A 27,603-nucleotide genomic window follows, 5' to 3' on the forward strand; every position below is an offset into this window, starting at 1 on the left:
CTCAAAGGAGAAAAAATCCCCCACATAAATATCTTTTTTCTTTTTCTTTTTCTTTTTTGGTAGCCCGACACGTGATCAGAATTAAACCGACAACTTTTTAAAACTAACTAAACTTGGATGCCACGTGATAAAGACGCCACATTTTCTACTCTCACGTCACAAAATCAACGGTGGAGATTGCATTCATCAACTTCAAGAGCATCTGTACCGGTCCATTTGCTCATGTTTTCCCAGAAGATACCGAAAGTAAAGCACAGGGTAATAGAAAAATATGTTTTCCATAAAAAGGAAAATTCAACTTATATTCTTTCCTTTCTTGAACAGGCGGCCATTTCTCTCTCCCGTTCTCTTAGTTTTTCTGGACACACCAGAACTTCAGACCCTGAAACCCACCAACGAAGGTAAACGTTAAACAAAGAGAGGAAAACCCAGAATTAATTAATTAGGGTTCTTCTCCTCTTCTTCTGCTTCTTTTTCTTTGTCTTCTTCTTCTTCTTCTTTGTGCTCTGGTGCTCTAGGCATGTTGTTGTGAACTATTGACCTATTTCGGTTGGTGGGTTTTTCTGGGTTTTGTTCACGTAGATCTGGGGGCCATTAAATGTTTAAAATTTAGAACAAACCCAGAAAATATTGTGTAGTTTTTGAGTGTATGAACATAATAATATATTTGAAAAGTGGTTGCTTTGAATTTTTTTGAAGGGGGATGGTGAAAATGATGAGGGAGAAGATCAAGATCAAGAAGATTGACTACCTGCCAGCACGGCAGGTGACCTTCTCAAAGAGGAGAAGAGGGATCTTCAAGAAAGCTGCAGAGCTATCTGTTCTGTGTGAATCTGAGGTGGCAGTTGTCATCTTTTCTGCTACTGGGAAGCTTTTTTATTATTCGAGCTCAAGGTACCCAGAACACCCACCACTATACCTTATAATTCTTTTGACTTTTCCTTCCTTGAAAAAATAACCAATATGTATGATCATGGTGTCTCTGAAGTCTGATGACTTCTCTCTACGTGGGTGAGAGAGGGGGGGAGAGAGGGATTCTGAGATTCAGTCATTTGAGTAGAAATATATTTAGAGGAGAGGGAGGGTGCCTTTCTGGAAATTCCCTGTCCTTCCTGAAATTCCATGGTTTGAACTGAGCGCACAGACATGATTTATTTTGTCTAAGCTTCCAAAAGAAAAAATGGAGAATCCAGAAGCTGAGAGAGAGAGAGAGAGAGAGAGAGAGAGAGAGTCTTGTAGATGATACTTTTAGATAGTTGTTTTTTTTCGGTCGATATATACTTTTAGATAAACTCTGTTTCAAAGGCAACTAGCTCGAGGGTTACTACCTTGTATATATACCACTACAGGAAAATAAAGTCTACTTTTGATTAAGACAACTTCTAGTTAGGTGTCCGAGTTTGAGAAACATTATTTTATTAGTTTTCCATGTTTTTCATGCAAGATGTGGTGTATATATGGTGATGTTCTTTTCTACGTGCAATCAATTTTGTTTACCATATGCAAAACTCTGTATTTCTTGTCAAGTAAATTCCGTAGTCTTATGATCTTATATATAGTTTAGTATCTTGCTGCTTCAATATCATGTCCCTCTTATCACATATTGGTAATGGATAATATATAAAATATTATATCGGGCCTAAACAATGAAGAATATCCTTGTTCAAGGAGTTAAATTTAATGGTTCCGTTATGAGAGACACGGTATGTTAGACCATCAGTCGAATCATACACTTAAGCAAGAACACATACCACCAATTTTAGATTTATAGTCTGACCGCATAAAATGATAAATTTGCTAATAAGAGAGCATTTTACTCTTTACCATATGTATATACATCTATTTGTATATATATTATCCTTCAAACTTAAGATAGTGGCGGGTTGTGTTTGAAAAGATGTCATTCATTTTCCCACCTAAACTAAAAAAATGCTAATTTGGCCAAGTGGGGAGTAGGCTTCTTATAATCCCTTGTTATGTTTCTCAATTTTCAAATTGTGGGATATTTCTTCAAATTCTCACACGGCCCCGCACGTGTGGCGACATTTCAAACCTAACACGTGGACAACACATTAGGTGACGTGGACCACGTGTGGCCATTGGGCATCACACGTGGGCAAACCCGCTGTAATACTGTAAAGGAAGTTGAGGTTTCACCCCAAAACCAATTGGGCAATGGGAGGAGTAGCTCAACTCCTAATAAGCCCTTGTTAGGTTTCTCTAACTTTTCAATGTGGGAACATTCTCAGAGTTACAAACATTGAATTATATGATTTGTAGTTTTCTTACTAGGAATAAAGTGATATGATGATAACTTGGGAATTCATCATAGAAGCCTTGAAGACTTTCAGCAGGAATATGCATGCATGCTTTCAAATAGGGCAATGGGTGGTGGAGCCATGACCATAACATGTTTTTCCCATGATTGCATGAAAGATGTCGTTAAAACCCACTTTCATAATTAGACGTGCATGCATGAGAGGGAGGGTGAGAATGAAATGTTAACAATGGAATAAGAATTTAAATAAGGTCATGTGTTTCCTTTCAGTTAACAAAAATAATAAGCGCTGATAATTTATATTTATTATAAAAATTAAAATAAAAAAAATTAAAAACTAGAAATACCACCTCTAAGGTGGTCTTCTTTAACCCAAAATACACTCCGTGTCCATATATAAAAAGATACTCTTTTATATGGCGTTGGTTTTTTTAAATTCTGTATTGTGTGCACGAATTAATTAATTTTGTTTTTAATTTTAAAAAAGTTTTTATCTAAAAGCTACATCTATTTGGTAGAGAGTGAATTCCATTATTTAGATCTTCCTATCTTCCTACATCTTCCTATTCCGTTAGTTATTATCGAACAAAATTAAAAGACAGAGAAAGCAAAACTATAAGTAACAAACACGTACTAATATAATGGTCTTTAATTCTTTATGTCAGTGTGCAATTTCTAATCAATTTCCGTTGAAAATTTAATTTAAATGTTAATTTTCTAGGTTTCCGGGTCTAATTTGTCTACTTTTTCTAATTGTATTTATATTAAAGCTCTCGATATTGCATTCCATGTTTCCATTTGTGCATATATGTACTTGCAACCAAAACATACACCATAAAACGATTTTACATTGAAACTGAAGAAGAATAAAAGTGTTGTTCTTTAGCCTTAGATTTTACTCTGCATTATTTTTCAAACTTTTCCAAGTTTCCCGAGTAGAAATTTTCCAAGTTTGGAAAAGTATTGCTCTACTTGGATATTATCCTAAATTTTCGAAAGATTTATTTAGTAATGTGTCGAAAGTATGATGCTAAAACAAATGATTTATTACTAGTAAAGGTTCATATAGGTATTCTCAAAACTCCAAAATCATATATGTGTTCATGAGACTCATCCATTATTAATGGACGGGGTTGAGGTTGAAGTCTAAAACCTACATATATATGACCTAGCCCGAAGCGGATAGCTTTTCTTAAGTTTTGATGTGTCTTTTAGAGTTAACAAAACACAACCACAAAGTTACGAATCATTACACTGTTGGTTCCTTTATCTGTCTATTAGTTGACTATTAGTTGACCAAACATAAGAATATATTCAAAGCATATTAGTTGACTTGATCATCTCAGAGTTGATGTGAGAGGAACTGTGACTAAGATTTTTGAGGCCCACTTCTTATCACTTGACTTGATACGTGGGTTTGCTTTGCTCTGTGTTCGAAAATATCTCAGCCGCTATTGAAGGAATTTGACTTGACGTTTGATTTGCGTAACCAAACCATGCAAATAGCTTGAAAGTTTGAAAGCCAAGCTGGGGGGGGTTGGAGAGAGGGGGTTTCTTAGCTTATTGCATGCTATTACTGTTGATATTACTTTTTGTAATAAATTCTAGGCAATATATTCATTGTACTTGCTTTCTCTTGAGATGATTAGTCCCTTTCTTGGGTCTGCAATATGTAATTGGAAATCAAATTCTGGGCTTGCTTGTATTTTGCATTATAATTGGAAATCAAATTATGGGTTTGCAATATAATTAGAAACCAAATTCCGAACCAATAAGTTCTGATATGAATTACTCTGATTGCTGCTTATGTTAGTTGTAGACACTAAAGTAAGAAAATAATTCAATCAAAAGCCATCATGCTTTATGGCTTAGCATTGAAGTTATGTCAGTGAGCGAAGGTATAGAATATTTAGTATGATAAATTGCCACAAGTTTGAATCATGGGGGTTAAATTCTTTTCCATGTTTTTGTTTCTCATGTATGCTTAGTTACATGTTAATTTTTCTCTGTCTAATCATTTACTAGTGAACATGACAATTGATTGTTTTTTTTAATCCTTTTCTGTTGTAAAGCGTCAAGGATGTAATTGAAAGGTACAAAGCGCGCACAAATGGTGTCGAAAAATCGGACAAGTCTCTTGAGCTGCAGGTAAATGAGTTCAATGGTTTTCCTTTTCCTCCTTTTAAATTGTTCTGCAATTAATTGTAACATACTCTGTGATCTGCACTTTGGAGCCTCAAAATGTATCTCTATAGCATCCGACAGTTCTGATTGTTTGAACATAGATAAAAAAGCATTTTCAGACTTTTACTGGGACTTAATTTGGTGTACATAAAGAATTAGCCAATGAAAAATTGGAACATAGCATCAAATATCAATTATTATTTACTGTTACTGTTAGTTGTTTTCCAAGCGTTCCTTTTTTTTTTTATAAAATTTTTAAAATTTTTTAATTATGCTCAAGGTAGAGAGTAAATTCTTTTAACCATTTGAGTTACAAATCCATTATTTTTCAAACTTTAGTTTTAGGGGCATGCAGCCGATTTAATTTCTTTTGATAGTTGAGTTGGAGACTTCTATTGAATCGATATTACAGCCTCCTAGAGTAACTGTTTTTTCTCCCTAATTTTAAAAACTAATTGGTTTGGAAGAAAGAAAAGGAACGATTTTACTTTTTTGGTTTGAAATGAGTGATTTTCTGTCAGAAATGTATTACGATTTTACTATTATATTTGGAATGCAATTTTGACAGTATTGATTAGGGGTGGGAGGACATAGGCCTAAGTACATTAGTTAAAGGTAACCACTAACCGTAGCTCTCACGCAGCTGAAAACAGAGACCAACCGCACTCGCATCTAGGGGGAGGAGCCCCACCTCCCTCTCAACATCCTCGTTGGCCCACTCTATCGACACTGACCCAGTGGTAGCCATTTACTTTCAGGCGGCTTCACTCAACTATCAGTATTCAGTGATCAATATCATGCCCATATATAACACCAAATGTGGTGATACCAGGCTCTGATACCAAATGTTAAGAACCCATGAGTAGAGATTGCCCCTAAAAATCGGCTTGTAAGGAAAGGGTGCCCTTGAGCTCTTAAACCATTCTAGGATATGCTATTTTTTCAATGTGGGATCTTGAGTCCTAATAGACGGCTAATCTCGGGCCTTCTCTATTTAAGCCCCTATGTCTCTCATCTCCTATGTTTTTCCTCCTCTCATCCCCTCACCCACACGCCAGTTCCTTCCTCCCCCTCCCTTGAGATTAGAAACCCTAAAATCCTCCTCTCTCCCTATAATTTTTTGGTCGTCTACTGGCTTGCTGCAGCTGCTTCTACCTACAACCCACCCTCATATCTTGCCTTTGCTATGGACGTGCGGGCTACGTAATTTAATGGTCAATTTTGACCCCACACTTGGATCACTTGAGTATGATAAATGTTGGTGGCTTGCTCCTCCAAACCCATGCTATATAGATCCCATTTGTTGGTTCCTTTGGACATTTTTCTTCTAATGGTGGCGGCAGCGGCAGCGGCGATTTGTTGTTTGTAGAGTCTGATTATAAGGATTCTGTGTTTTTGTTTTGGGCCTAGAATTGGGCTAATTTTTTATTTTTTTTGTTGTGCCCTTGTTTTTCTCTTTTTGACTTTGTATTGGGCCTTTTGTAATCACCGTTTGGTAATGACATGTTCATTGCTTCGACCAAAAAAAGAAAGTACATAAGTTTTTCTTTACATTTGTTACAAACAATAAATTAAATTGATATAATCTCTGCTGCAAACCGTTTTGCTTGAAAGTTGCTCAAGCAACCCGAAAATTCCACCTTTTTTTTTTTTTTTCTAGCACCATAATTGTACTTGAGCACAATGTTTCCTTGTTACACGATTTCTTGCTAACTTAGAGCTACTTTCCCTTGTGTAATTTTTTTCAAAAATTTATGATAAGTTCAAAACCAAAAACAGAAGTTAGTTGCAATCCATGCATTTGATGTTGTTGATCTAAGCCCTTTGACTTTTGTGCCCGGTAGGATTATAACTTTTTATATTTATTAATGTTTACATATAATTTTCTTTTTATAATTTTTTTTTGTTCCAATTGTGCCCCTAAAACATAAATAAGGTAAGAAATTAATTTATGTCATAATAGTTATGATATTTAGAACATGCCTCTGTTCCAAAACCGTAAACCATAAATATTTAGAACATCAACACATCCCACAAAATCACACTAAACTACACCCAAAACCGTAAATATGCCTCTGTTCCAGGTATAGCCACCTCAAAACTTGTAATCGAGGTTCCTAGAAAGTTCGTACCTCTAGTCCAGGTAATTAAACTCATAAACCACCTCTAGTCCAGATAATGAAATTCATAAGTTACCTCTAGTCTAGGTAAAAGTGAAACCTCCACAACAGATATAGTCACACCAAAGTATTTGAGATGAAACTCCATTAACAAATGCTTTGAAAAACCTAAGAAAAAAATGCTGAATTTATCAAGGGTAAAATTGCCATATTTGTTTCAAACTAACATGATTGTAGGAGATGCCTAACTTTTAGGGAGGTGCTTTCATAGACTTCCATTTCTGGAAGTGGCATATACTGTAAATTCACTAAAAATTGTGGACATACATGGTGGTTGGAATACAATTGAAAAAGTAGAGGATGTGGACTGCCCCATAATTTTTCCCACTTGAATTCATATCCCTATCTTGTCCTATATCACATATTGTGCGTCTCTATCAACACTTACATACTTGCACAGATCCAAACCTTGAAAGTTGTCTAGTCTCTCTAGGAACCCCGAACCTCTAGACGGTGAAAAACTCTCACTTTGATTTCATTTGAGGCTTAGCCCCTACATAGCCTTTTTTTAACAGGCTCACAGAGAACCCTAATTTTGTTAGCTACCTAAATCCTGAAGAAACTAGGAAATCAAAATTACTCGGAACGACCCCAAAACCCCATGAAGAGAACAGAAAACAAGCAGCACAGTACAGTCCCTCCATACAAATCACCTTGCCTGAATGTGTAGAATATTCCCACACACAAAAAAATAATCCCTTCTTGCCTCAGCACCAAAAAAACTCTAAACACAGGTTGAAGAACTCCAAATTTAGAGCCGCTTAGCACAAGACTAACATGAATACTTAGGTCAAAATTTAATTAAATTCTTTATCTCTATAGAAGTTGAGTTTGATGGCTTTTTAGATAGACTGGAGTGGCATTGCCATAAAGTCCACCAACGAGAAAAAATAAGTATCTGAAGCTCTAATATTCGACCTAGCTAATATATTTTGTTATGGATGAGTGGCTTATCGAGGACTTTGATTATGCGTTTTTATCCTGCCATCTTCCAATAAAATAAGAGTTTGGATACTTACGCGTTAATATTGTGCTTTAGATTTAATATGTTATCTCAATTTAATCAGTACAAGTTCTTTTTCCATTTGCCTCAATCTAAATTTCGAATTTCTGTAAGTTGGAATCCATGTTCTTGTATGTTCAAGTAATTCACGTGATTCCATTTCAAAAAAAAATATTGTAATCCTTTTATGTTGTTTCTTTGTTTCTTTTCGGGGCTGACGTTTATAAGCTTTTCATGTGACAGAGACAGATTAATTTCTCTAAATGATGGTTCCAATATTTCTCATTTTAGCTGGAGAATGAAAACCGCATCAAACTGAGTAAGGAACTCGAGGAGAAGAACCGCCAGCTGAGGTACAAATTTATTAAATCATCATAAACTTGTAAGATATATGTGGCTGTTTAGCTGGTATTATTGTTTGATGTATCTGCTGGAATTGGACTGGCTTGCAACAGGAAGATGAAAGGTGAGGATCTTGAAGAGCTGGATCTGGATGAGTTGCTGAAGTTGGAACAACTGGTGGAAGCAACCCTTGTCCGTGTGATGGAAACTAAGGTCTGCCCCTTGTGTATACAGAGTATATTTTAATTGCTCTGTGTTGTGAAAACCAAATAAACTAACATCTGAAAGCAAATTTCAGGAAGAACTGATTATGAGTGATATTATGGTATTGGAGAAAAAGGTTAGGTGATTGATATACGCACTCTGTAAATGAAAACAAATTTCAACATAAATAATCATAACAAAGTTCGGCTCTGGTTTTCTCTTGCATGCACCAACTATAATTTCAGGGAACTGAGCTGGTAGAAGCCAACAATCAGATGGTGATGTTAAAGGAGAGGGTAAGCCAACAATCATATTGCTCTTAATAAAAGATGGGTTGATCCTTTTTTATAATTTTATTTTGTATTTTTTGCATAGCAGATGGTTATGTTATCCAAAAGAAATACTGAACCTGCGCATATGGAGCCATCTGAATCTGCTACCTCCACCAGCTGCAACAGTGCTCTCAGTCTCTCTGGTGAAGATGACTGCTCCGACGACGTCATTTTATCTCTCAAATTAGGGTGAGCTAGCCTTCTTTTGCTTTGCTATTTATCTCTTTGCTTTTTAAGTTTGATCAGATCAGAGAATAAAAGTTATAGAATTTTGAATACTCAGTTGTCGTGCAATACAGAACAACTAGGATATTTTCTGTACTTGTCAACTTGATTCTGGTTTTCAATTTTAACTCTACCAAACCAAAACATTGGATATTTTCTGTACTTGACAGTCATCATAGAAATGTTAGTCATCATGAGTTTCAGATATTTACAGTAATATGTTTTTGGGAAACTGTTTTCACCTTTTTACCCACTTACCCTCCCAAGCATTTTAATTATTCATGGTATTTTAATTTATTCTTCACCATTTTTAATAAATTTTCTTTTCACTTTACTATGAATTTCAGGCGTCCCTAATTTCCTTGGTTAAGAAGTGAAGAAAGATGAAAGTTTACTCTCCTTATAGCTAAATAAAGAAAGTTGTGGTATTGTGAGATATCGTGTGTTTTAACTTGATAAGGGATTGAAAAATATTCAAGGGAGAGTTAACTTTGTGTTTGTATCAAAACATGTTGCACTTTGTATTGTATTTAGAACTCTGTATCAATGCAGCCTGCATCGACAGACTTGTTAATTTTGTATTGTTTGGGTTTATCAATGCAGCCTTCATTGTCTTTCTTCATTGTTTTCACGTTACAAAGCTCATTTCCCACGATTGACGTTATAGGTAAAATTGTTTATTTATACTATTACAACTCATGTACACCTAAACTTAAACCAGACAACTACAAGTAAAATAAATTTTAAATTCATTTCAGATGTTTCTTTTTTTTTTCTTTAATTTTGCTCATTTCCTAAAGATTACATGTAGGACACCAGAATGTTTAAGAAGAAACTCATATCGCGAGACTCGTATTGTCTGCGTGGATTAAATGAATTGAAGTGGAGATAAAGACAAAGCCACGTGTCATGGTGGGCTCAATCAAGTGGCATGACAGCGTATGGCCTGTGTCAAAGTGCCATCCTCCACACCTAAAAAAAATTATTATTCTTCTTTCTTTTGTAGCCTGACACGTAATCAGAATTTTACCGACGAAAAAAACAAAACTTAGATATTTATGACAAACTCATTAACAACAAGCAAGATGCCACATTTTCTCACGTCAGATATCAACGGTGGAGATTGAATTCATCAACGTCAAGAGCATCTGTCCCCGTCGGTTTGCTCAGGTTTCTTAACCTTGTTTCCCCAGAAGATAATAGAAAAATATATTTTTTTCCATATAAAGCAAAATTCATAAATCATTTCATTTCCTTTCTCGAACAACAGCAGACAGCAGCAGCAGCCATTTCTCTCTCTCATTTCGAACGCAGACCCCGAAACTCACCAACGAAGGTAAACTTTAAACAAAGAGAGGAAAACCCAGAATTTAATTCATTAGGGTTCTTCTCCTCTTCTCCTCTTCTTCTTCTTTGTGTTTTGGTTGGTGGGTTTTTCTGGGTTTTGTTCACTTAGATCTGGGAACCATTAAAAGTTTAAAATTGAGAAGAAACCCAGAAAATATTCTATAGTTTTTGAGTGTATGTAAAAAGTGGTTGGTTTGAATTTTTTTTGAAGATGATGAGGAATAAGATCAAGATCAAGAAGATTGACTACTTGCCTGCAAGGCAGGTGACCTTCTCAAAAAGGAGAAGAGGGCTCTTCAAGAAAGCTGCAGAGCTATCTGTTCTGTGTGAATCTGAGGTGGCAGTTGTCATCTTTTCTGCTACTGGCAAGCTTTTCGATTATTCAAGTTCAAGGTACCAGCAACATATCTTATAATTCTTTGACTTTTCCTTCCTTGAAAAAATAACCAATATGTATGATCATGATGTCTGAAGTCTGATGACTTCACTTCTCTCTGTGTGGGTGAGAGAGGGAGAGAGAGAGAGAGAGAGATATTCTGAGATCCAGTCATTTGGGTAGAAATATATTTAGAGGAGAGGGAGAGTGCCTTTATGGAAATTTCCTGTCCTTCCAGAAATTCCATGGTTTGAACTGTGCACACAGACATTATTTATTGTGTCTAAGCTTCCAACAGAAAAAATGGAGAATCCAGAAGCTTCTAGAGAGAGAGAGAGAGAAAATCTTGTAGATGATACTTTTAGATAGGTTTTTTTTTTTTGTGGTCGAAATATACTTTTAGATAGTCATGCTCTGTTTCAAAGAAAACTAGTTCGAGGGTCACTACCTTGTATAGATATCCACTTAAGGAAAATAAAGTGTACTTTTGACTAAGACAACTTCTGGAAAGATGTGGTGTATATGATGGTGATGTTCTTTTCTTATACTACATGCATGCATATGTAAAACTGTGTACGTATATATCTTGTTTAGCAAATTCTGCAATCTTATGACCTTATACACTAGTACATCTCGCTGCTTCAATCTCATCCTTTCCCACCTATCACATGTTGGTAATAGATATTATATAATATCTTAGGTGGGGCCTATACAATGAAGAATATCATTGTACAAGTCCAAGGTAAAATTAATGTTCCCTTGTGAGAGACACGGTATGTTAGACCATCAATCGAATCATACACTCAAACAATAAAGCAGATCACCTTTTTAAGATTCATAGTTTAACCACATAAAATGATAGTTACTATAGCTAGTAAGTGAGTATTCGACTCTTTACAATATATATATATATACATATAGATGTATGTATGTTATCCTTCAAACATTCTTCCCACCACTTAAAATTAATGTTCCTTTGTGAGAGACACGATATATTAGACCATCAATTGAATCATACACTCAAACAAGAATGCAGATCACCAATTCTAGATTTGTAGTCTGACCACATAAAATGATAGATAGTCTAGCTAGTAAAAGAGTATTTAACTCTTTACCATATATATACATATCTATATGTATCTTATCCATCAAACTTAAGATATTGGTGGGTTGTGTTTGAAAAGGACCTAAACAAAAAAATATGTGGTTACAAACATTGAATTATATGTTTGTAATTTTCTTACTAGGAATAAAGTGGTATGATGATAACTTGAGAATTCATCATAGAAGCCTTGAAGACTTTCAGCAGGAATATGCATGCATGCTTTCAACTAGGGCAATGGGTGGTGGAGCTATTACCATAACATGTTTTTGCCATGAATGCATGCCTACTATGGAATAAGAATTAGATGTGCATGCATGAGAGGAAGGAAAGAGAGGGAGGGTGAGAATGAAATGTTACTATGGAATAAGAATTTAAATAAGGTCATGCATCGATCCTTTCAGTTAACAAAAATAATTTCGCTGATCATTTATATTTTAAAAAAAACACACAAACTAGAAATACCACCTCCAAGGTGGTCGTCTTTAACCCAAAATAAACTCAGTTTAAAATTACCACACAAGTCCAGGAGATAAATAATTCAATTTTATAAAAATGGAGTTCTCAGTTTAAAAAACACACAAACTATAAATACCACCTACAAAAAAGCTTTGATACAAATGGAGTTCTCAGTTTAAAATAACAAAATGGAGACGACCTGTAATTTCTAATCAGTTATTTTTCTAGGTTTCCTAATTCACATGTTATATCCCAAGTTATTTTTCTTTTTCTTATTTTATAAAGGTTTTCTATTTGTATTTATATTAAAGTACGGCGCCAAAGGTGAAGTGGACTGCGGTTTATTGGATCTTCTCCGCTCCCCGAAGTCTTTGTCTTTCGATGGGAGTTCTGAGAGTCGTCATCTGCTGTGGAAGGTTTGTGTTGTGTAGCAGGGTGTTAGCTGATGCGGATATGCTCGGCATGGATTCAGTCCAGAGAGTACTTGCAACCAAAACAAAACCCATAAAGAATATTTTTCAAACTTCTCCAAGTTTCCTAGTCGAGCAATATTGATCCAAATTCTCCCAAGTTTGGAAAGTTTTGCTCTTGGATATTATACTATATTCTCGAAAAGTATTGCTCTTGGATATTATACTATAACTATTTAGTAAAACCTCATATAGGAACTCCAAAGTCATATGTGTGTTCATGAGACTCACCCAATATTATTGTTAAGTTTTGAGATGTACTTTCATTCATATTTGTATTTTGAAACTCTCAAGGGCTTGTTTAGCGAGGCCATGTTAACACAAATTGTATATGCTAACATGTTGGAGTCCTTGGCCACTTCCGCCAAGTTTTCTTCCATGGGAAATCAATCTTCCCATTTTAGTAGGTTCACCACTTCATAGTAGATCATCTTCTTCCAATTTATTAAGTTCACTTCCTGTGTCACCTGGTTGTTTAATGTTTTACATGATTCTAAGTTTTCTACTCGATTTTCATGTCCTATTAGCCTAGCTTTGGGGGAGTCTAGATCCCCTTGTTCCAGTGGGATAATTGTACTGGTACAAGGGTGACATTTTAAGAGCGATTAAGAAAGTAACAATCCTTTAAACCGATAAGGATGATAACACAAGCTCACAATGTTGGTGATATGACTGTCTATGCAAGTACCAAAAATGGGTCAATTAAGGAGGAGGTAGAAGTCATATGATGATTTTAGTCTTTATAGATGTGAACAAAATTCAAGAGCAGTGAATCGTCTAAAAAGCTGGATGAAGATGGCTAAAACACTTGTTCAAGACACTACTTTAACCTTTAATATTTGCTTCAATTCTGTAATTTGGTTGAAGAAAACTTACATCGTGGGCGTGTACTTGCATTAATGGGTCATTGTGATAATTGGATGGCTAAAGCTTTAGTCTAAAACACACAACTCTGGAATCCACCATGAAGAAACGAGGGAGCGTCAAGTTTATTGATAATCTGAAATAACATAACATAACTCTAGCCACGGGTTAAAAATTCTTTAAATACCCTAGAAACCTTAGGAATAAACAAGGAATTAAAATAGGAAATATTACGACGTTTTCAAAACTCATAAAACATAAAATTTTGATTTTGGGTGTTAAACGATCTCAGATGTTCGAAAAAGCCCATAGGCCGTGGCAAAGATATAAGTTTTATTGTGACGCTGTTCTCTTCGAATCGATGAGTTATGGGCTCAAATCTGAGCCGAGGGCCCAAACTTCCAGCTTTCTGGGTTTGCCCTTGCGCTCGCCACTTCAAATCTTCTTCAATTGCCTTCAACATCTGTTCTACATGAATTAAGTATGTTCAAAGAAGAGAGTTCTTGTCTAAGGTGTCTTAACCATGTTTTAGTATTTCAATCTCTGTGGGCGTATTGAGGAATGGAGATGATGTGATGCAAGACGCATAGGACCTAAATTTGTTAGTTTCCTAGATTCTCTAGTTTTCCCAGGATTTCTACTTTTCCAGATTTCTAGATTTCTAGTTTTAAGTTTCCAATTTTATTTGGGTTAGGATTTCTGTTTAAGCAAGTGATTTTTATCCTATTATGTCTAGGTTTTAGTTTGCTATAAATACCCCCATGTAGTTCTTTAAAATTCAGATTTGAATGTTGAGTAAACCTTTTCCTAGAACTCTCCGATTTCGTCCCTTCGATCTCTGTTTCTTCTCCTCGATCTCTGATATTCTTCTTTGTTCTACTGTTTCTCCCCTTTAACTCGTCTTTTTTTCTTCTCCTCGATCTCTTATATTCTTCTCTGTTCAATTGTTAAGTGATTAATTTAATACCTACTGGCTATACTACACCATGATGATGTCGGGACATTGTAGAAAGCTGACATTGGGATGATGGTCATGGATTGCATACTTCTAATCTTGGTTACATACTTCTAATCTTGGCCGTTTGATTGCATCTAAGAGATTACCAACACATTTAATGAATGCAATCCAACGGCCAAGATTATAAGTATGTAACCAATCCTTAACATAAAATATTTATTGGAGAATCTCCCTATATATATATAGCCCCCATACATGTTCCTACGACTTGCGAAGACCTGTGTTTTTAGTGAACAGTCGCTCGGGCCTGGTCACTGCGACCCCCTTTGTAAGGGAGCACTCCTTCTCCCGAAGTTCCGGGGCTATATATATAGGTTTTCTATAAAATAACTATGAAGGAATTTGATTTGACGTTTTAATTTGCGTAACCAAACCATGCGAGAAAGCCAGCAGCAAATAGCTTAACGTTCTCATTATGCATATAAAATAAGTATTATTTCATTAAAAAAATCTCCAAAATCCTAGTTGTAATGATGGTCTTGAATGAAACCCTTTTCTGATGATAGCAAGGAACAGTACTAATGGTTGATAGAGGTACAAAAATATCCAAATCTGTAACATATTTATATTATTTTGTGGGGGGAGGGAGGGGTAAATTAGTTCTTTTGTTTTTCACTGTTGAATTTACTTTTTTAATATATTCTACCAGTTAGCTTACTGCATGCATGTCCAAAAGTGGTTGGTTACTGTTGATGCTATTTTTTGTAAAAAATTCTAATGAAATTATTCATTGTACTTGTTCTCTCTTGAGATGATTTGGGTTATTCTATGGTGTGGCCCTTTTTTTGATCTCCAATATATAACTGGAAAAATTCTGGATCTGCAGAAAATTGGAAATCCAATCCTGGGTTGCTTGTATTTTGCATTATAATTGAAAATGAAATTATGGGTTTGCATTATAATTGGAAACCAAATTCCAAAACAAAAAGTTCTGAATTTTTTGCAGTTGGCCTAATTACTAAGGTGGGGGTAAGTTGTAGATCACTCTGATTGCTGGTTATGTTAGTTATAGTCACTTAAGTGTGAAAATAATTCATTTTTTTGGCAAGATGCCTTCATGGTTTATGGCTTAGCGTTGAAGTTATGCCAGTGAGCATAGATAAATTGCAGATGATCAAAACCCTGAATTAGATATTAGTGTGTGTCTTGGTGTTTGCAAACCAGAAGTTTGAATAAAGGGGTTAAATTCTTTTCCATTTTTTTGTTTCTCATGTATGCTTAGTCACATGTTAATTCTTCAATGTCTAACAATTTACTAGTGAACATGCCAATTGATTGGTTTTTTTTCTATTTTTTGTTATGAAGTACCAAGGATGTTATTGAAAAATACAACGTGCACATGAATGGTGTCGAAAAATTGAATGATCAAGAGATTGAACTGCAGGTAAATAAGTTCAATGGTTTACCTTTTCCATTTCCGCCTTTTAAATTGTTATGCAATTAATGGTAACATACTCTGTGATCTGCACTTTGGAGCTTCAAAATATATCTCTATATATAGCATCTGAAGGTTCTGATTGTTTGAACATAAATAAAAAGCATTATTTCCTGTTACATGCCAGACTTATGTACATATGCATGCAGCAGGGTCGGCCTCTTGGGCTAAATATATGTGGCTACGTGGCTTTGATAAGTCCATTTCTAGTGGGACTTATTAATTTGGTCTACAGATGGAAGGAAATAGTAGTCTTCGGCCAAGTCCTAGTGTTGTTTGAGAACTAGCCAATGAAAATATTGCAACATAGATTCATCAGCAACTATCAATCAATCTTTTTTTTTTCAGCAAAAAATACCCAGAACGATCTTAAAACCCCACCAAAAAAAAAAATTCCCTTGTTGCACACAAAAATTTGGAGCAGCTTAGCACAAGAATAACATGAATACTTAGGTCAAAATTTCATTAAACTCCTTATCTCTATAGAATTTGAGTAATCAGGAAAGAAACTCTGTTTTGATGCTCAAGTAGTGGTTGGTTGGGGAGTCCCCTACGTGTTAATATTGTGCTTTAGATTTAATCTGTTATCTGTTATTTTTCCATTTGCCTTGATCTAAGTTGGGTTTGTTGCTATTAATGAAATCCCTAAGTTTTTCAAGTAATTCATTTGATTCCATTTTCAAAAATATATTGTAATCCTTTTTTTTTTCCTTATATTTTTCGAGGCTGACATTTATAAGCTTTTCATGTGACAGAGACAGATTAAATTATGTAATGGTTCCAATATTTCTCATTTTAGCTGGAGCATGAAAACCACATCAAACTGAGTAAGGAACTCGAGGAGAAGAGCCGCCAGCTGAGGTACAAAATTCATGAACTTGTAAGATATTTGTGGCTGTTTAGTTGGTATTATTGTTTGATGTATCTGCTGAAATTGGACTGGCTTGCAACAGGCAGATGAAAGGTGATGATCTTGAAGGGCTGAATCTGGATGAGTTGCTGAAGTTGGAACAACTGGTGGAAGCAAGCCTTGGCCGTGTCATGGAAACTAAGGTCTGCCCTAGCTAATTTATTTTCTAGTAAGCATGGTGCGAAGGCTCTTTGTATTGTGGTTTAATTGTCGAAATCGTTTATTATTTAAATCTCAAATTAGGGATCCTTGTTGCATAAAGTTAGTTAAATTGTTTAAACGAAATGGTCAATTGGTCTCCGATAATTTTTATTTTTTATTTGTTTTTCTGGATGATTCTTGAATGAAAACATAAGCAATGAACCGGTCCAATAATATAAAGTAGGTCTTTGTTTGAAGAAGTGTCGTTTGTGTAAATAGGGTATATTTTTATTGCTGTATTTTGTGAAAAGCATAGTTGTATTCTGGGATGAGGTCTTAAATATCGGGATAATATCGATATATTGACGATAACACTATGGTTAGTTGTTAAAATATCGGACCCCTAAAAATTAGATATTATCGGGATAATATCGGGGATATTATCGATATTTAATACCTTTGTCACTGAGCTTTATTTTCTGAAAACTAACATCTAAATGCAACTGTTTCATTCTTTTCCAGGAAGAGCTGATTAAGAGTGAGATTATGGCACTTGAAAGAAAGGTTAGATGATTGATACGTACAGATCTGTAAATGGAAACAAACGTAAAATAATCACGACTTAAAAACCGAGTTTGGCTTTGGTTCTCTCTTTCATGCACTGACTATAATTTCAGGGAGCTGAGCTAGTTGAAGCCAACAACCAGCTAAGGCAGACGGTAAGCAACTACCACAATCATGTACATACTTCTTCTTATTTTTTCTTCTTTTATTTGTTTTTTGAGAGGAAGAGTGCTCTTAATAAAAGACTATGGGTTGATCTTTTTTTCTTTTGTAATTTTTTGCATAGCAGATGGTGATGTTATCTGCAGGAAATACTGGACCTGCGCTTATGGATCCGGAGAGGTTGAACAATAATATTGAAGGTGGAGGAGAAGAAGAAGGCATGTCAGCTGAATCTGCTATCTCCACCACCTGCAACAGTGCTGTCAGTCTCTCTCTTGAAGATGACTCCTCCGATGAGGTCACTTTATCCCTCAAACTGGGGTGAGCTACTTTTGCTATTTGCTATTTATATGCTTTTAAGTTTCATCTGAGAAGACGTGCTTGATCATTGCTTTATTTGATGGTACTCGGGCGTCGTGCAATTAGAGGGAGGAGGATATTTTCCCTTGTGTTGAGGGTCTTGCTTAGATTTATTTCTGTACTTGTCAACTTTGGGTTTCATTTTTTAACTCTACCAAACCAAAATATTTGGATTTTTAGAAAATAAAAAGTATGAATTGCTTATCCCACCGACTTTTTTTTAAATATAGAAATGTTATTGACAATTCAAAAAAATCATCACGAATTTCAGATATATTGTACAAAAACAATTGCACGATGATTTATTTGCCTGCAATTTCAATATTTTCAGTAATATAATATTAGTGCTCATTTGGGCCTAACTGTTTTCACCTATTTACTACACGGGAGCTTCTACAATGAGGAGTTTAGAGTGAGGAGCTTATTTGAGGGGTTCAATCCCACCATCAAATTATTTAAAATGTTTAAGTCTATTGATTTACTTACATTTGTTGATGGTGGGATTGAACCCCTCAAATAAGCTCCTCACTCTAAACACTTCATTAGAGCCTTTCCGTTTACGTACTAACCCTCCCAATTAGATTGAAGATGTTTTAGGGGTTTGTAGATCAAGTTTCTTTTGAGGTTTCATTTTTATGTCTTTGGGCCATTTCATTTTTTGTGTTTATATAAATTGAAAGAAGTTAGTGACTTCCATTGAAATTTCACATTTTTTTTAATTATATTTTGTTATAGAAAATAATAGATGGCTTATGTGAATTAACGTCATCATTATTGCATAGTATGGCAATCTTAATAAAATTATTTTATAACATTTTTTGTATAAAAATAATAATAATTCACTTTCTCGCATTATTCTATGAAAAATACAGAAGGCTTCAGTTGAGGAATCCTGACATTGAAAGGGGCTGAAAACGTAGGGGAGAATTTATTTCGCACTCCCACTGTGACAGCATAACCTGCATAATACAAGTTAAAACATCCCCACAAACAAATGGTGGTGCATGCATTCATGGTATTTCATTTATTCTTCACTTTTTTTTTTATAAATTTGCTAATCACTTTGGACGTACTTTCTCTGAATTTCAGGCGTTAAGAAGTGGAGAAAGATGAAAGTTTACTCCCCTTATAACTAAATAAATAAAGTCGAGGTATTGTGAGATATCAGTGATTATGTGTCTTAACTCGACATAACATTAAAAATATTAAAGGGAGGGTAACTTTGTATTGTATTGTATTGTATCTAAACCTATGAGTTACATGCAGCTTGAAATTGCTCTTTGACTTCGTATTGTATTTATAAGTTTGTATTAATGCAGCTTGCATGGTGACTTTTGTTGATTTTGAATTTGGTCACGGCGAGACTCGTATTGTCTGCGTGGATTAAATAAGTGAACTGAGGGAAGAAACCTGAGCAAGGTACAGGCAAAGCCACGTATCGCATGGTGGGCCCAATGGCGTGATATGACAGCCAATGACCTGTCTCCATCCGACTCCACATAAAAATAAAATTTATTCTTTCTTTTGTAGCCCTACACGTAATAAGAATTAAACCGACAACAAACTAAACTTAGATATTTATGACGGAAAAACACAAAACTTAGATATGGACAAAACCAATCACAAAAAGTAAGATGCTATATTATGTGCTGTCACATTACAAGATCAACGGTGGAGATTGCATGCATCAACGTCAAGGTGCATCTGTTCCCGTCGATTTGCTCAGGTTTTCCCAGAAGAGACCGAAAGTAAAGCAGAGGATAATAAAAATAGATGTTTTTCCATAAAAAGGAAAATTTCCTTTCTTGAACAACCAGCCACCAGCAGCCGCCGCCATTTGTCTCTCTAATTCTCTTAGTTTTTCTGGACAGACCAAAACTTCAGACCGGGCTGAAACCCCGACAAAGGTAAACATTAAAAAAAAGGAGGAAAACCCAGAGATTAATTTATTAAATTAATTAGGGTTCTTCTTCTTCTTCTTCTTCTTCTTTTTGTTGTGAACTTGTGACCTATTCGGGTTGGTGGGTTTTTCTGGGTTTTGTTCATTTAGATCTGGGGACCATTAAAAGGTTAAACTAATTGAGAACGGACCCAGAAAATATTATGTAGTTTTTGAGTGTGTGAAAAAATAATATATGTGAAAAGTGGTTGGTTTGAATTTTTTTTGAAGGGGAATGGTGAAAATGATGAGGGAAAAGATCAAAATCAAGAAGATTGACTACCTGCCAGCAAGGCAGGTTACCTTCTCAAAGAGAAGAAGAGGGCTCTTCAAGAAAGCTGCAGAGCTATCTGTTCTGTGTGAATCTGAGGTGGCAGTTGTCATATTTTCTGCTACTGGCAAGCTCTTTGATTATTCAAGCTCAAGGTACCAGCACCCACCACTGTATACCTTATAATTCTTTTGAATTTTTCCTTCCTTGAAAAAAGATAACCAATATGTATGATCATGGTGTCTGAAGTTTCACTTGACTTCTCTGTCTGTGTCTGTCTGTCTGTGTGTCTGTCTGAGAGAGAGAGAGAGAGAGAGAGAGAAAGAGACTCTGAGATTTGTCATTTGGGTAGAAATATATGTAGAGGAGAGGGTGCCTTTTATGGAAATTCCCTGTCCTTCCTGAAATTCCATGGTTTGAACTCTGCACACAGACATTATTTATTGTGTCAAAGGCAACTAGAAGCTTCTACAGAGAGAGAGAGAATCTTGTAGATGATACTTTTAGATAGTTATACTCTATTTCGAAGGAAACTAGTTCGAGGGTTACTACCTTGTATACTTTTGATTAAGACAGCTTCTAGCTAGGTGTCGCAGTTTGAGAAACATTATATGGTGATGTTGTTTTCTTATACTACATGCGCAATCAATTTTGTTTACCAAGCAAAACTGTGTATATCTTGTCCACTACCACCTATCACATATTCAAAATAGATAATATATAAAATCTTAGGTGGGGCTTATACAACGAAAAAATCCTTGTCCAAGTCGAATGACATAAAATTAATAGTTCTCTTGTGAGAGACACGATATGTTAGACCATCAATTAAATCATACACTCAAACAAGAATGCATATCACGAATTCTAAATTCTTAGTCTGACCGCATAAAATGATAGATAGTCTATACTATATGTATATATCTTATCCTTCAAAGTTAAGATAATGGTGGGTTGTGTTTGAAAAAGGTGTCTTTCGTTCTCCCCGCCTAAACTAAAAAAATGCCAGTAAATTAATGTGGTTACAGACATTGAATTATATGTTCGTAGTTTTCTTACTAGAAATAATGTGATATGATGATAACTTGAGTATTCATCGTATAGAATCCCTGAAGACTTTCAACTGGAATATGCATGAATGCTTTCAAGTAGGGGCAATGGGTGGTGGAGCTATTACCATAACATGTTTTTGCCATGAATGCATGAAAAAGATGTTGTTAAAACCTAGTTTCATAATTAGATGTGCATGCATGAGAGGGAGGGTGAGAATTAAATGTTAACTATGGAATAAGAATTTAAATAAGGTCATGCTTCCTTTCAGTTAACAAAATAAGCGCTGATCGTTTATACTTCAAAAATAAAACAAAATAAAAACGTAGAAATACCACCTCTATTTGTTAGAAAAAGAATTCCGTTATTTTTACTATTAATAACATGCGTCAAATGCAAATGCAAATTAAGAACAAAATTGAAAGACCTTTAACTGTTTATCTCAGTATGCAATTTCATCCAGTCTGATTCTCACCGCAAATTGGAACTATTCATCCAATCCGGGTCGGTTTGGTTTTGATAAAAAAAAAATTATTTGTTCTAGTATGGTCTGGTTTGCCCATGAGCTGGTTCGGTTTATGGTTTTGGATCGAAATCTTTTTTTTTTATTATTTTTTTTTTTTTATTTTTACAAAACCCAACTAAAATTTTATTTTTTGGGCTTAAAAATTCACAAAAGGCCCAATTTCATGCAAGGGAAGGTGATTGAGCCTATAAAAGAGAGGTGATTTGTAGTTGGGCTTGAGGAAAGATTAGTTATGAGCTTAGAAATTTAGCATTGCACTTAAAAACTTAAAAGCACAGCCGGTCTGGTTTGGCTTAGTCTTGTTTTTTCACTTCAAGAATCAAAATCAAAACCAGACCAAACCAGTCTGATTTGGTTTTTGGTCAACTTGGTTCAGTTTCTAATCAACTCAGTATTTTCCAGCCCAAATCAGTTTGGTTTTCCAATTTGAATGCCTACCCCTAGTTTTCTACTCAATTTTCATGTCCTATTACCCTAGCTTTGGGGAGTCTAGATCCCCTTGTTCCAATAGGGCTTGAGTAAGTTATTCTTCAAGAATTAATGGTTTAAAAGAGCCTATTAATATATCTACTAGGGAATTGGCCTCCAAGTGATGAGTGAAGTTTCCGACGTGTTTAATGATCTTTCTAGGGTGCATCTGGCTTCTGAAGCTCTAAAGTGTTTGAGAAGAACAAGATTAGTTAAGAATGAAATGTTATTGTCTAAGGTGTGTTAACTACACTTTAGTTCTTCGGTTTCTATGGACGTACTGAGGAATGGATATGATCACGTCGGGACATAGGAGAAAGTTGACGTTGGGATGATGATCATGGCTAGTTTTTAAAACACATTATCGGTAGTATTATTGGCATAGGCCTACATAGAGTTGTGTGAATTGTCAGATCTATCACTACCTGCAAGAAAAATTTGGATCAGATTGATTTTCATAAAAATAATATGGTGTTTGTTTGAGATTTGTTGGTGTTTGACGTTCGCAATATCTGATTCGTATTTGCATGCATGGTAGCTAGCGCTGACGAATTCAGGATAAAAAAGAAGCCAATCAAAAACACCCACCGACTAAAAAGAGGCCAACCAAAGATAACAATATTCAAAGCATATTTCAAAATCAGCTCCAGAGTTGATGTGAGAGAAACTGTCTGTGACTAAGATTTTTGAGGCCCACTTATTAGCTCATGACTTGATTTTCTCACGTCGGTTTGCCTTGTGTTCTAAAATATCTCAGCTGCTTGGGTTGGTCTTATATATAATAATTCTTTAAAATAGCTATAAAAGGAATTGGACTTGACGTTTTCATTTGCAATAAAGCCAGCAGCAAATAGCTTAACGTTCTCATTATGCATATCAAATAAAAGTATATATATATATAAGTGTATATCTGTGTTTGCAAACCAGAAGTTTGAATAACGGGGATTAAATTCTTTTCCATTCTTTTGTTTCTCATGTATGTTTAGTCACACGTTAATTTTTCTATGTCTAATAATTTACCAGTGAACATGCCAATTGATTGTTTTTTTTCCTTTTGTTTGTGAAGTATCGAGGATGTTATTGAAAGGTACAAAGCGCACACAAATGGTGTCGAAAAATCGAACAAACAGTTTCTTGAGCTGCAAGTAAATGAGTTCAATGACCTTTTCTCTTTACCCCTTTTAAATTGTTCTGCAATTAATTGTAACATACTCTGTGATCTGCACTTTGGAGATTCAAAATGCATCTCTATAGCAGCTGACGGTTCTGATTGTTTGAACGTAAAATATAAAAAACATTATCCTGTTACATGCCAGACTTATGTATATGCATGCAGCAGGGTCGGCATCTTGGGCTAAATATATATATGTGGGTGGCTTTGATAAGTCCATTTCTAGTGGGACTTAATTTGGTCTACATAAGAATTAGCCAATGAAAAAATTGGGACATAGATTCATCATCAACTATCAATTATTATTTACTTTTACTGTTAGTTGTTTTCCAAGTGTTCAAAGGAGAGGGTAAATTATTTTATAGGTTTTTACAAATAATTCCATTATATAGAGGCTCAAAATTAGCCACTTGTCATTTTCTAATTGGTTCTTAGAAAATTTGAACACACTAATAACCAATCAGAAAATGACAAGTGGTTAGTTTTGAGTTTTTCTCTCCAAATAGCCTCTATATGTGTTTTTGTATAGTATGTCATGTTCGAATGGACCTATTTGTGAAAAACCCATTATTTTAACCATTTGAGTTACAAATCAAAGTGTTTTTCAAGCTTTAGGGGATTTTAAGTTTTTATGATTTTTTAAAAACTCCAGATAGTTGAGTTGGAGGCTTCTATGTGTCCCTCTCACTTTGGTTGCAATTGAGGCTTAGCCCCTAAATAACCTCTTTCACAGGCTCACATAGAACCTTAATTTTGTTAGCTACCTAAACCCTGACAAAACTAGGAAATCAATAAATACCCAGAACGACTAGGACAAATTGTAAATCCATGTTCTTGTATGTTCCAGTAATTCATTTGATTCCATTTTCAAAAATATATTGTAATCCTTTTTGTTCTTCTCGTTATGTTGTTTCTTTGTTTTTTTTTTGGCGTTGACGTTTATAAGCTTTTTATGTGACAGATTAGATTATGTAATGGTTCCAATGTAATGGTTCCAATATTTCTCATTTTAGCTGGAGAACGAAAAACACATCAAACTGAGTAAGGAACTCGAGGAGAAGAGCCGCCAGCTGAGGTACAAATTTATTAAATCATCATGAACTTGTAAGATATATGTGGCTGTTTAGCTGGTATTATTGTTTGAATTATCTGCGGGAATTGGACTGGCTTGCAACAGGCAGATGAAAGGTGAGGATCTTGAAGGGCTGAATCTGGATGAGCTGCTGAAGTTAGAACAACTGGTGGAAGGAAGCCTTGGCCGTGTGATAGAAACTAAGGTCGGCCCTAGCTAATTTCTTTTCTAGTAAGGATGGTGCAGGGCGATCACTCTCTGTATTGTGGTTTAATAATTGAAACCGTTTATTATAATCTAGGAATCCTTGTTGCAGAATAGTTAAATGGTGTTAGTACAACTGGTGGAAGGAAGCCTTGGCCGTGTGATAGAAACTAAGGTCGGCCCTAGCTAATTTCTTTTCTAGTAAGGATGGTGCAGGGCGATCACTCTCTGTATTGTGGTTTAATAATTGAAACCGTTTATTATAATCTAGGAATCCTTGTTGCAGAATAGTTAAATGGTGTTAGTACAAGTGATAATCTAAATTATAGGGGAGGGGGGTTTCTCACCCACACGCACACAACTAAGATGCTAAAGGGGTTCGAATCCGAGAACTCTAGTCTGCAAATTAAAGTCATTTTCCACTGGTTAGACCCCGTTAGCTTAGTTAAATGGTGCAAGACATTACATTTGTGTTCCAATAAGTAAACAACAGCATCTCAACGAAACACTGAAATCATTACCATTTAATGAAATGGTCAAATAGTATCCAATATTCTATTTTTTTGCCGGATGATTCTTGAATGAAAACCTAAATGATGAACTGTTCGAATAATATAAAGTAGGTCCCACAATTGTCCCTTGTTTGAAGAAGTTGTTTGTGCATAGAGAGTATATTTTAATTGCTCTACTTTGTGAAAAGCATAAGTGTATCCTGGGTTGTCACTAAGGTTTGAGTTGCCAATTTGGGTTACATTATGCAAATAAACTAACATCTAAATGCAAATGTTCCATTCCTTTTCAGGAAGAGCTGATTATGAGTGAGATCATGTCACTGGAGAAAAAGGTTAGATGATTGATACGTACTCTGTAAATGAAAACAAATTTCAACTATTTACAATAATCAGGACTTTAACATCAATAATCATAACCAAGTTTGGATCTGGTTTTCTCTTCCACGCACACCGACTATAATTTCAGGGAGCTGAGCTGGTAGAAACCAACAACCAGTTAAGGCAGAGGGTAAGCAACTACCACAATCATGTACATATTTCTTCTTTCTTTCTTCTTCTTCTTTTTTTATTTATTATTTATTATTTATTTTGTATTTTTCGCATAGCAGATGGCGATGTTATCCGGAGGAAATACTGGACCTGCGCTTGTGGAGCCGGAGACGTTGAATACTAATATTGGAGGTGGAGGAGAAGACGGCATGTCATCTGAATCTGCCACAATGGCCACCTCTACCAGCTGCAATAGTGCTCTCAGTCTCTCTCTTGAAGATGACTGCTCCGATGTCACTTTATCTCTCAAATTGGGGTGAGCTACTTTTTTTTTTTTTTTTTTTTTCTGGGTAGGTACCATCATATATATTTGTTTGTTTATTTATATTATATATTTATATGCTGTTTTTTTAGTTTTATCAAAGAAGATATGCTTGCTTTATTTGATGGTACTATAATAATCAATACTTGGGTCTCGTGGAAGAGGAGGGAAGGAGGGTTTTGCTAAGATATATTTCTGTACGTGTCAACTTGATTTTGGGTTTCATATCAACTCTACCAAACCAAAATATTTAGATTCAAGATGTTTTAGAGCAAGTTTATTTTGAGGTTTCATGTTTGTGTCTTTGGGCTATTTCACTTTTGTGTGTTTTTTTATAAATATATATTTTGTTATAGATAATATTTATATAAAAAAATGTAAATTTCGTAGTATGGTAGTCCAAATAAAATTATTTTAAACATTTTTATATAACTAATAATAATTAACTTGCTACAGAAATCTTCAGTTACGGGATCCCAACACTGAAAGGACTATTGAAAACATAAGGGAGGAAATATATTCATGATGAAGATTAAAACAACGTAACCTGAGTAAGGCATATAAAGGTTAAAATATCTCCACCAACAAATGTTGATGGGCAATTGCATTCATGGTATTTCTTTTATTCTGATCACCTTTTTAATAAATTTGCTAATCACTTTGTATTTTCTCTGAATTTCAGGCTTCCCTAGTTTCCTAGTTAAGAAGTGGACAAGGAAGAAAGTATACTCCCCTTATAGCTAAATAAACAAAGTCGAGATAATGTGAGATATATCAGTAAATGTGTGTCTTAACTCGATATAACATTAAAGGGAGAGTAACTTTGTATGTATCTAAAACCTATGCAGCCTAACATACTGCTCTTCGACTCTGTATTGTATGTATTAATATGCAGCCTGCATGGAGACTATTGTTGATTGGGTTATCAATGTCACAGCACATGCCAACCTTATAAGGTCGTGTTTGTTAGACGGGTCGTAGACTGGGGACTGGTTCCAATCCAGTCTCAAAGAGTTCCGCTCATTTAAGGACCTAAAAATGAAGATATGCGAGGACATCTTTAATGAAGGCCCTTAGATTAATCCAACAGCACATATAATTAGTAGTGTAAACCCTGACTCATACTCCTTGTTCTACTCAAACATTCTTGTTTAACTATTCTAATGAGCAAAAAAAAACAAAAACAAAAATTAAATTAGGGATACACGTTCAAGGGCTGATCTCTTTCTTCCTCTCCCCATCCATCTTCACCCCATCGTATGCTTTCTCTCTCGCTCTTGCATGCTGAGCCAAAAGAAAAATGGTGATACAAGTTGATTTTAGCATTATATTTGCTCGGACAAAGAAAATTGTTTTCACATCATGGTTTCTTTGATTTTATAACTTTCAGTTGCAATAAATTTGGACGCATATTGTATGTGCATCTGGGTTGTGTCACCTTAAACCCTACTGCAACCTATAAACCTAATTGAACTCTACCAACACCACCACCTGAAGAAACGTCATTGCAGTCACACCTACAACTGCATCCGTAACATATCTAGGAAAAATATAATTTATAGCGATCTACACGCACATATAAGCGAATAAATAAACGAAAACAACAAAATTGTCAAAAAACAATTG

At 35.1% G+C, this 27,603-nt stretch overlaps 3 protein-coding genes across 12 annotated transcripts; all 3 read left to right on the top strand.

The window, feature by feature from the left end:
• Nucleotides 1-324: 324 nt before the first annotated feature.
• Nucleotides 325-9,415, top strand: LOC148298071 (MADS-box protein AGL24-like). Of its 3 annotated transcripts, none has more exons than XM_088250699.1 (9): nt 325-401; nt 700-894; nt 4,351-4,426; nt 7,937-7,998; nt 8,101-8,200; nt 8,286-8,327; nt 8,437-8,487; nt 8,570-8,712; nt 9,352-9,415. In XM_088250699.1, the coding sequence occupies exons 2-9, from the start codon at nt 704-706 to the stop codon at nt 9,413-9,415; spliced, it is 729 nt and encodes a 242-aa protein (XP_088106825.1). In that variant the 5' UTR covers nt 325-401; nt 700-703. The 3 variants fall into 3 exon arrangements, with proteins under 3 accessions (XP_088106825.1, XP_088106826.1, XP_088106828.1); XM_088250700.1 differs by lacking the exon at nt 9,352-9,415 and adding an exon at nt 9,096-9,329; XM_088250702.1 differs by lacking the exon at nt 9,352-9,415 and having other exon boundaries at nt 8,570-8,716.
• Nucleotides 9,416-9,584: 169 nt separating this feature from the next.
• Nucleotides 9,585-19,240, top strand: LOC110751889 (MADS-box protein AGL24). 5 transcript variants are annotated; one of them, XR_015834562.1, is made up of 11 exons: nt 9,585-9,918; nt 10,019-10,084; nt 10,307-10,488; nt 15,690-15,768; nt 16,619-16,680; nt 16,773-16,872; nt 17,393-17,434; nt 17,548-17,610; nt 17,724-17,917; nt 18,829-18,953; nt 19,046-19,240. XR_015834562.1 is itself a non-coding variant. In XM_021952421.2 (10 exons), the coding sequence occupies exons 3-10, from the start codon at nt 10,307-10,309 to the stop codon at nt 19,050-19,052; spliced, it is 729 nt and encodes a 242-aa protein (XP_021808113.1). In that variant the 5' UTR covers nt 9,588-9,918; nt 10,019-10,084; the 3' UTR covers nt 19,053-19,240. The 5 variants fall into 5 exon arrangements, 2 of the variants coding, with proteins under 2 accessions (XP_021808113.1, XP_088106851.1); XR_015834563.1 differs by having other exon boundaries at nt 18,829-18,928; XR_015834565.1 differs by having other exon boundaries at nt 9,589-9,918; nt 17,548-17,589.
• Nucleotides 19,046-26,902, top strand: LOC148298072 (MADS-box protein AGL24-like). Of its 4 annotated transcripts, none has more exons than XM_088250712.1 (11): nt 19,046-19,107; nt 19,276-19,863; nt 20,102-20,321; nt 23,274-23,352; nt 24,392-24,453; nt 24,556-24,655; nt 25,457-25,498; nt 25,633-25,674; nt 25,775-25,971; nt 26,434-26,543; nt 26,660-26,902. In XM_088250712.1, the coding sequence occupies exons 3-10, from the start codon at nt 20,131-20,133 to the stop codon at nt 26,501-26,503; spliced, it is 783 nt and encodes a 260-aa protein (XP_088106838.1). In that variant the 5' UTR covers nt 19,046-19,107; nt 19,276-19,863; nt 20,102-20,130; the 3' UTR covers nt 26,504-26,543; nt 26,660-26,902. The 4 variants fall into 4 exon arrangements, with proteins under 4 accessions (XP_088106838.1, XP_088106832.1, XP_088106834.1 ...); XM_088250706.1 differs by having other exon boundaries at nt 20,127-20,321; XM_088250708.1 differs by having other exon boundaries at nt 20,127-20,321; nt 26,434-26,528.
• The last annotated feature ends 701 nt before the right edge of the window (nt 26,903-27,603 follow it).

The sequence above is a fragment of the Prunus avium genome, chromosome 1 (assembly GCF_965620075.1).
Source record: "Prunus avium chromosome 1, drPruAviu1.hap1.1, whole genome shotgun sequence".
Taxonomy (NCBI): Eukaryota; Viridiplantae; Streptophyta; class Magnoliopsida; order Rosales; family Rosaceae; genus Prunus; species Prunus avium.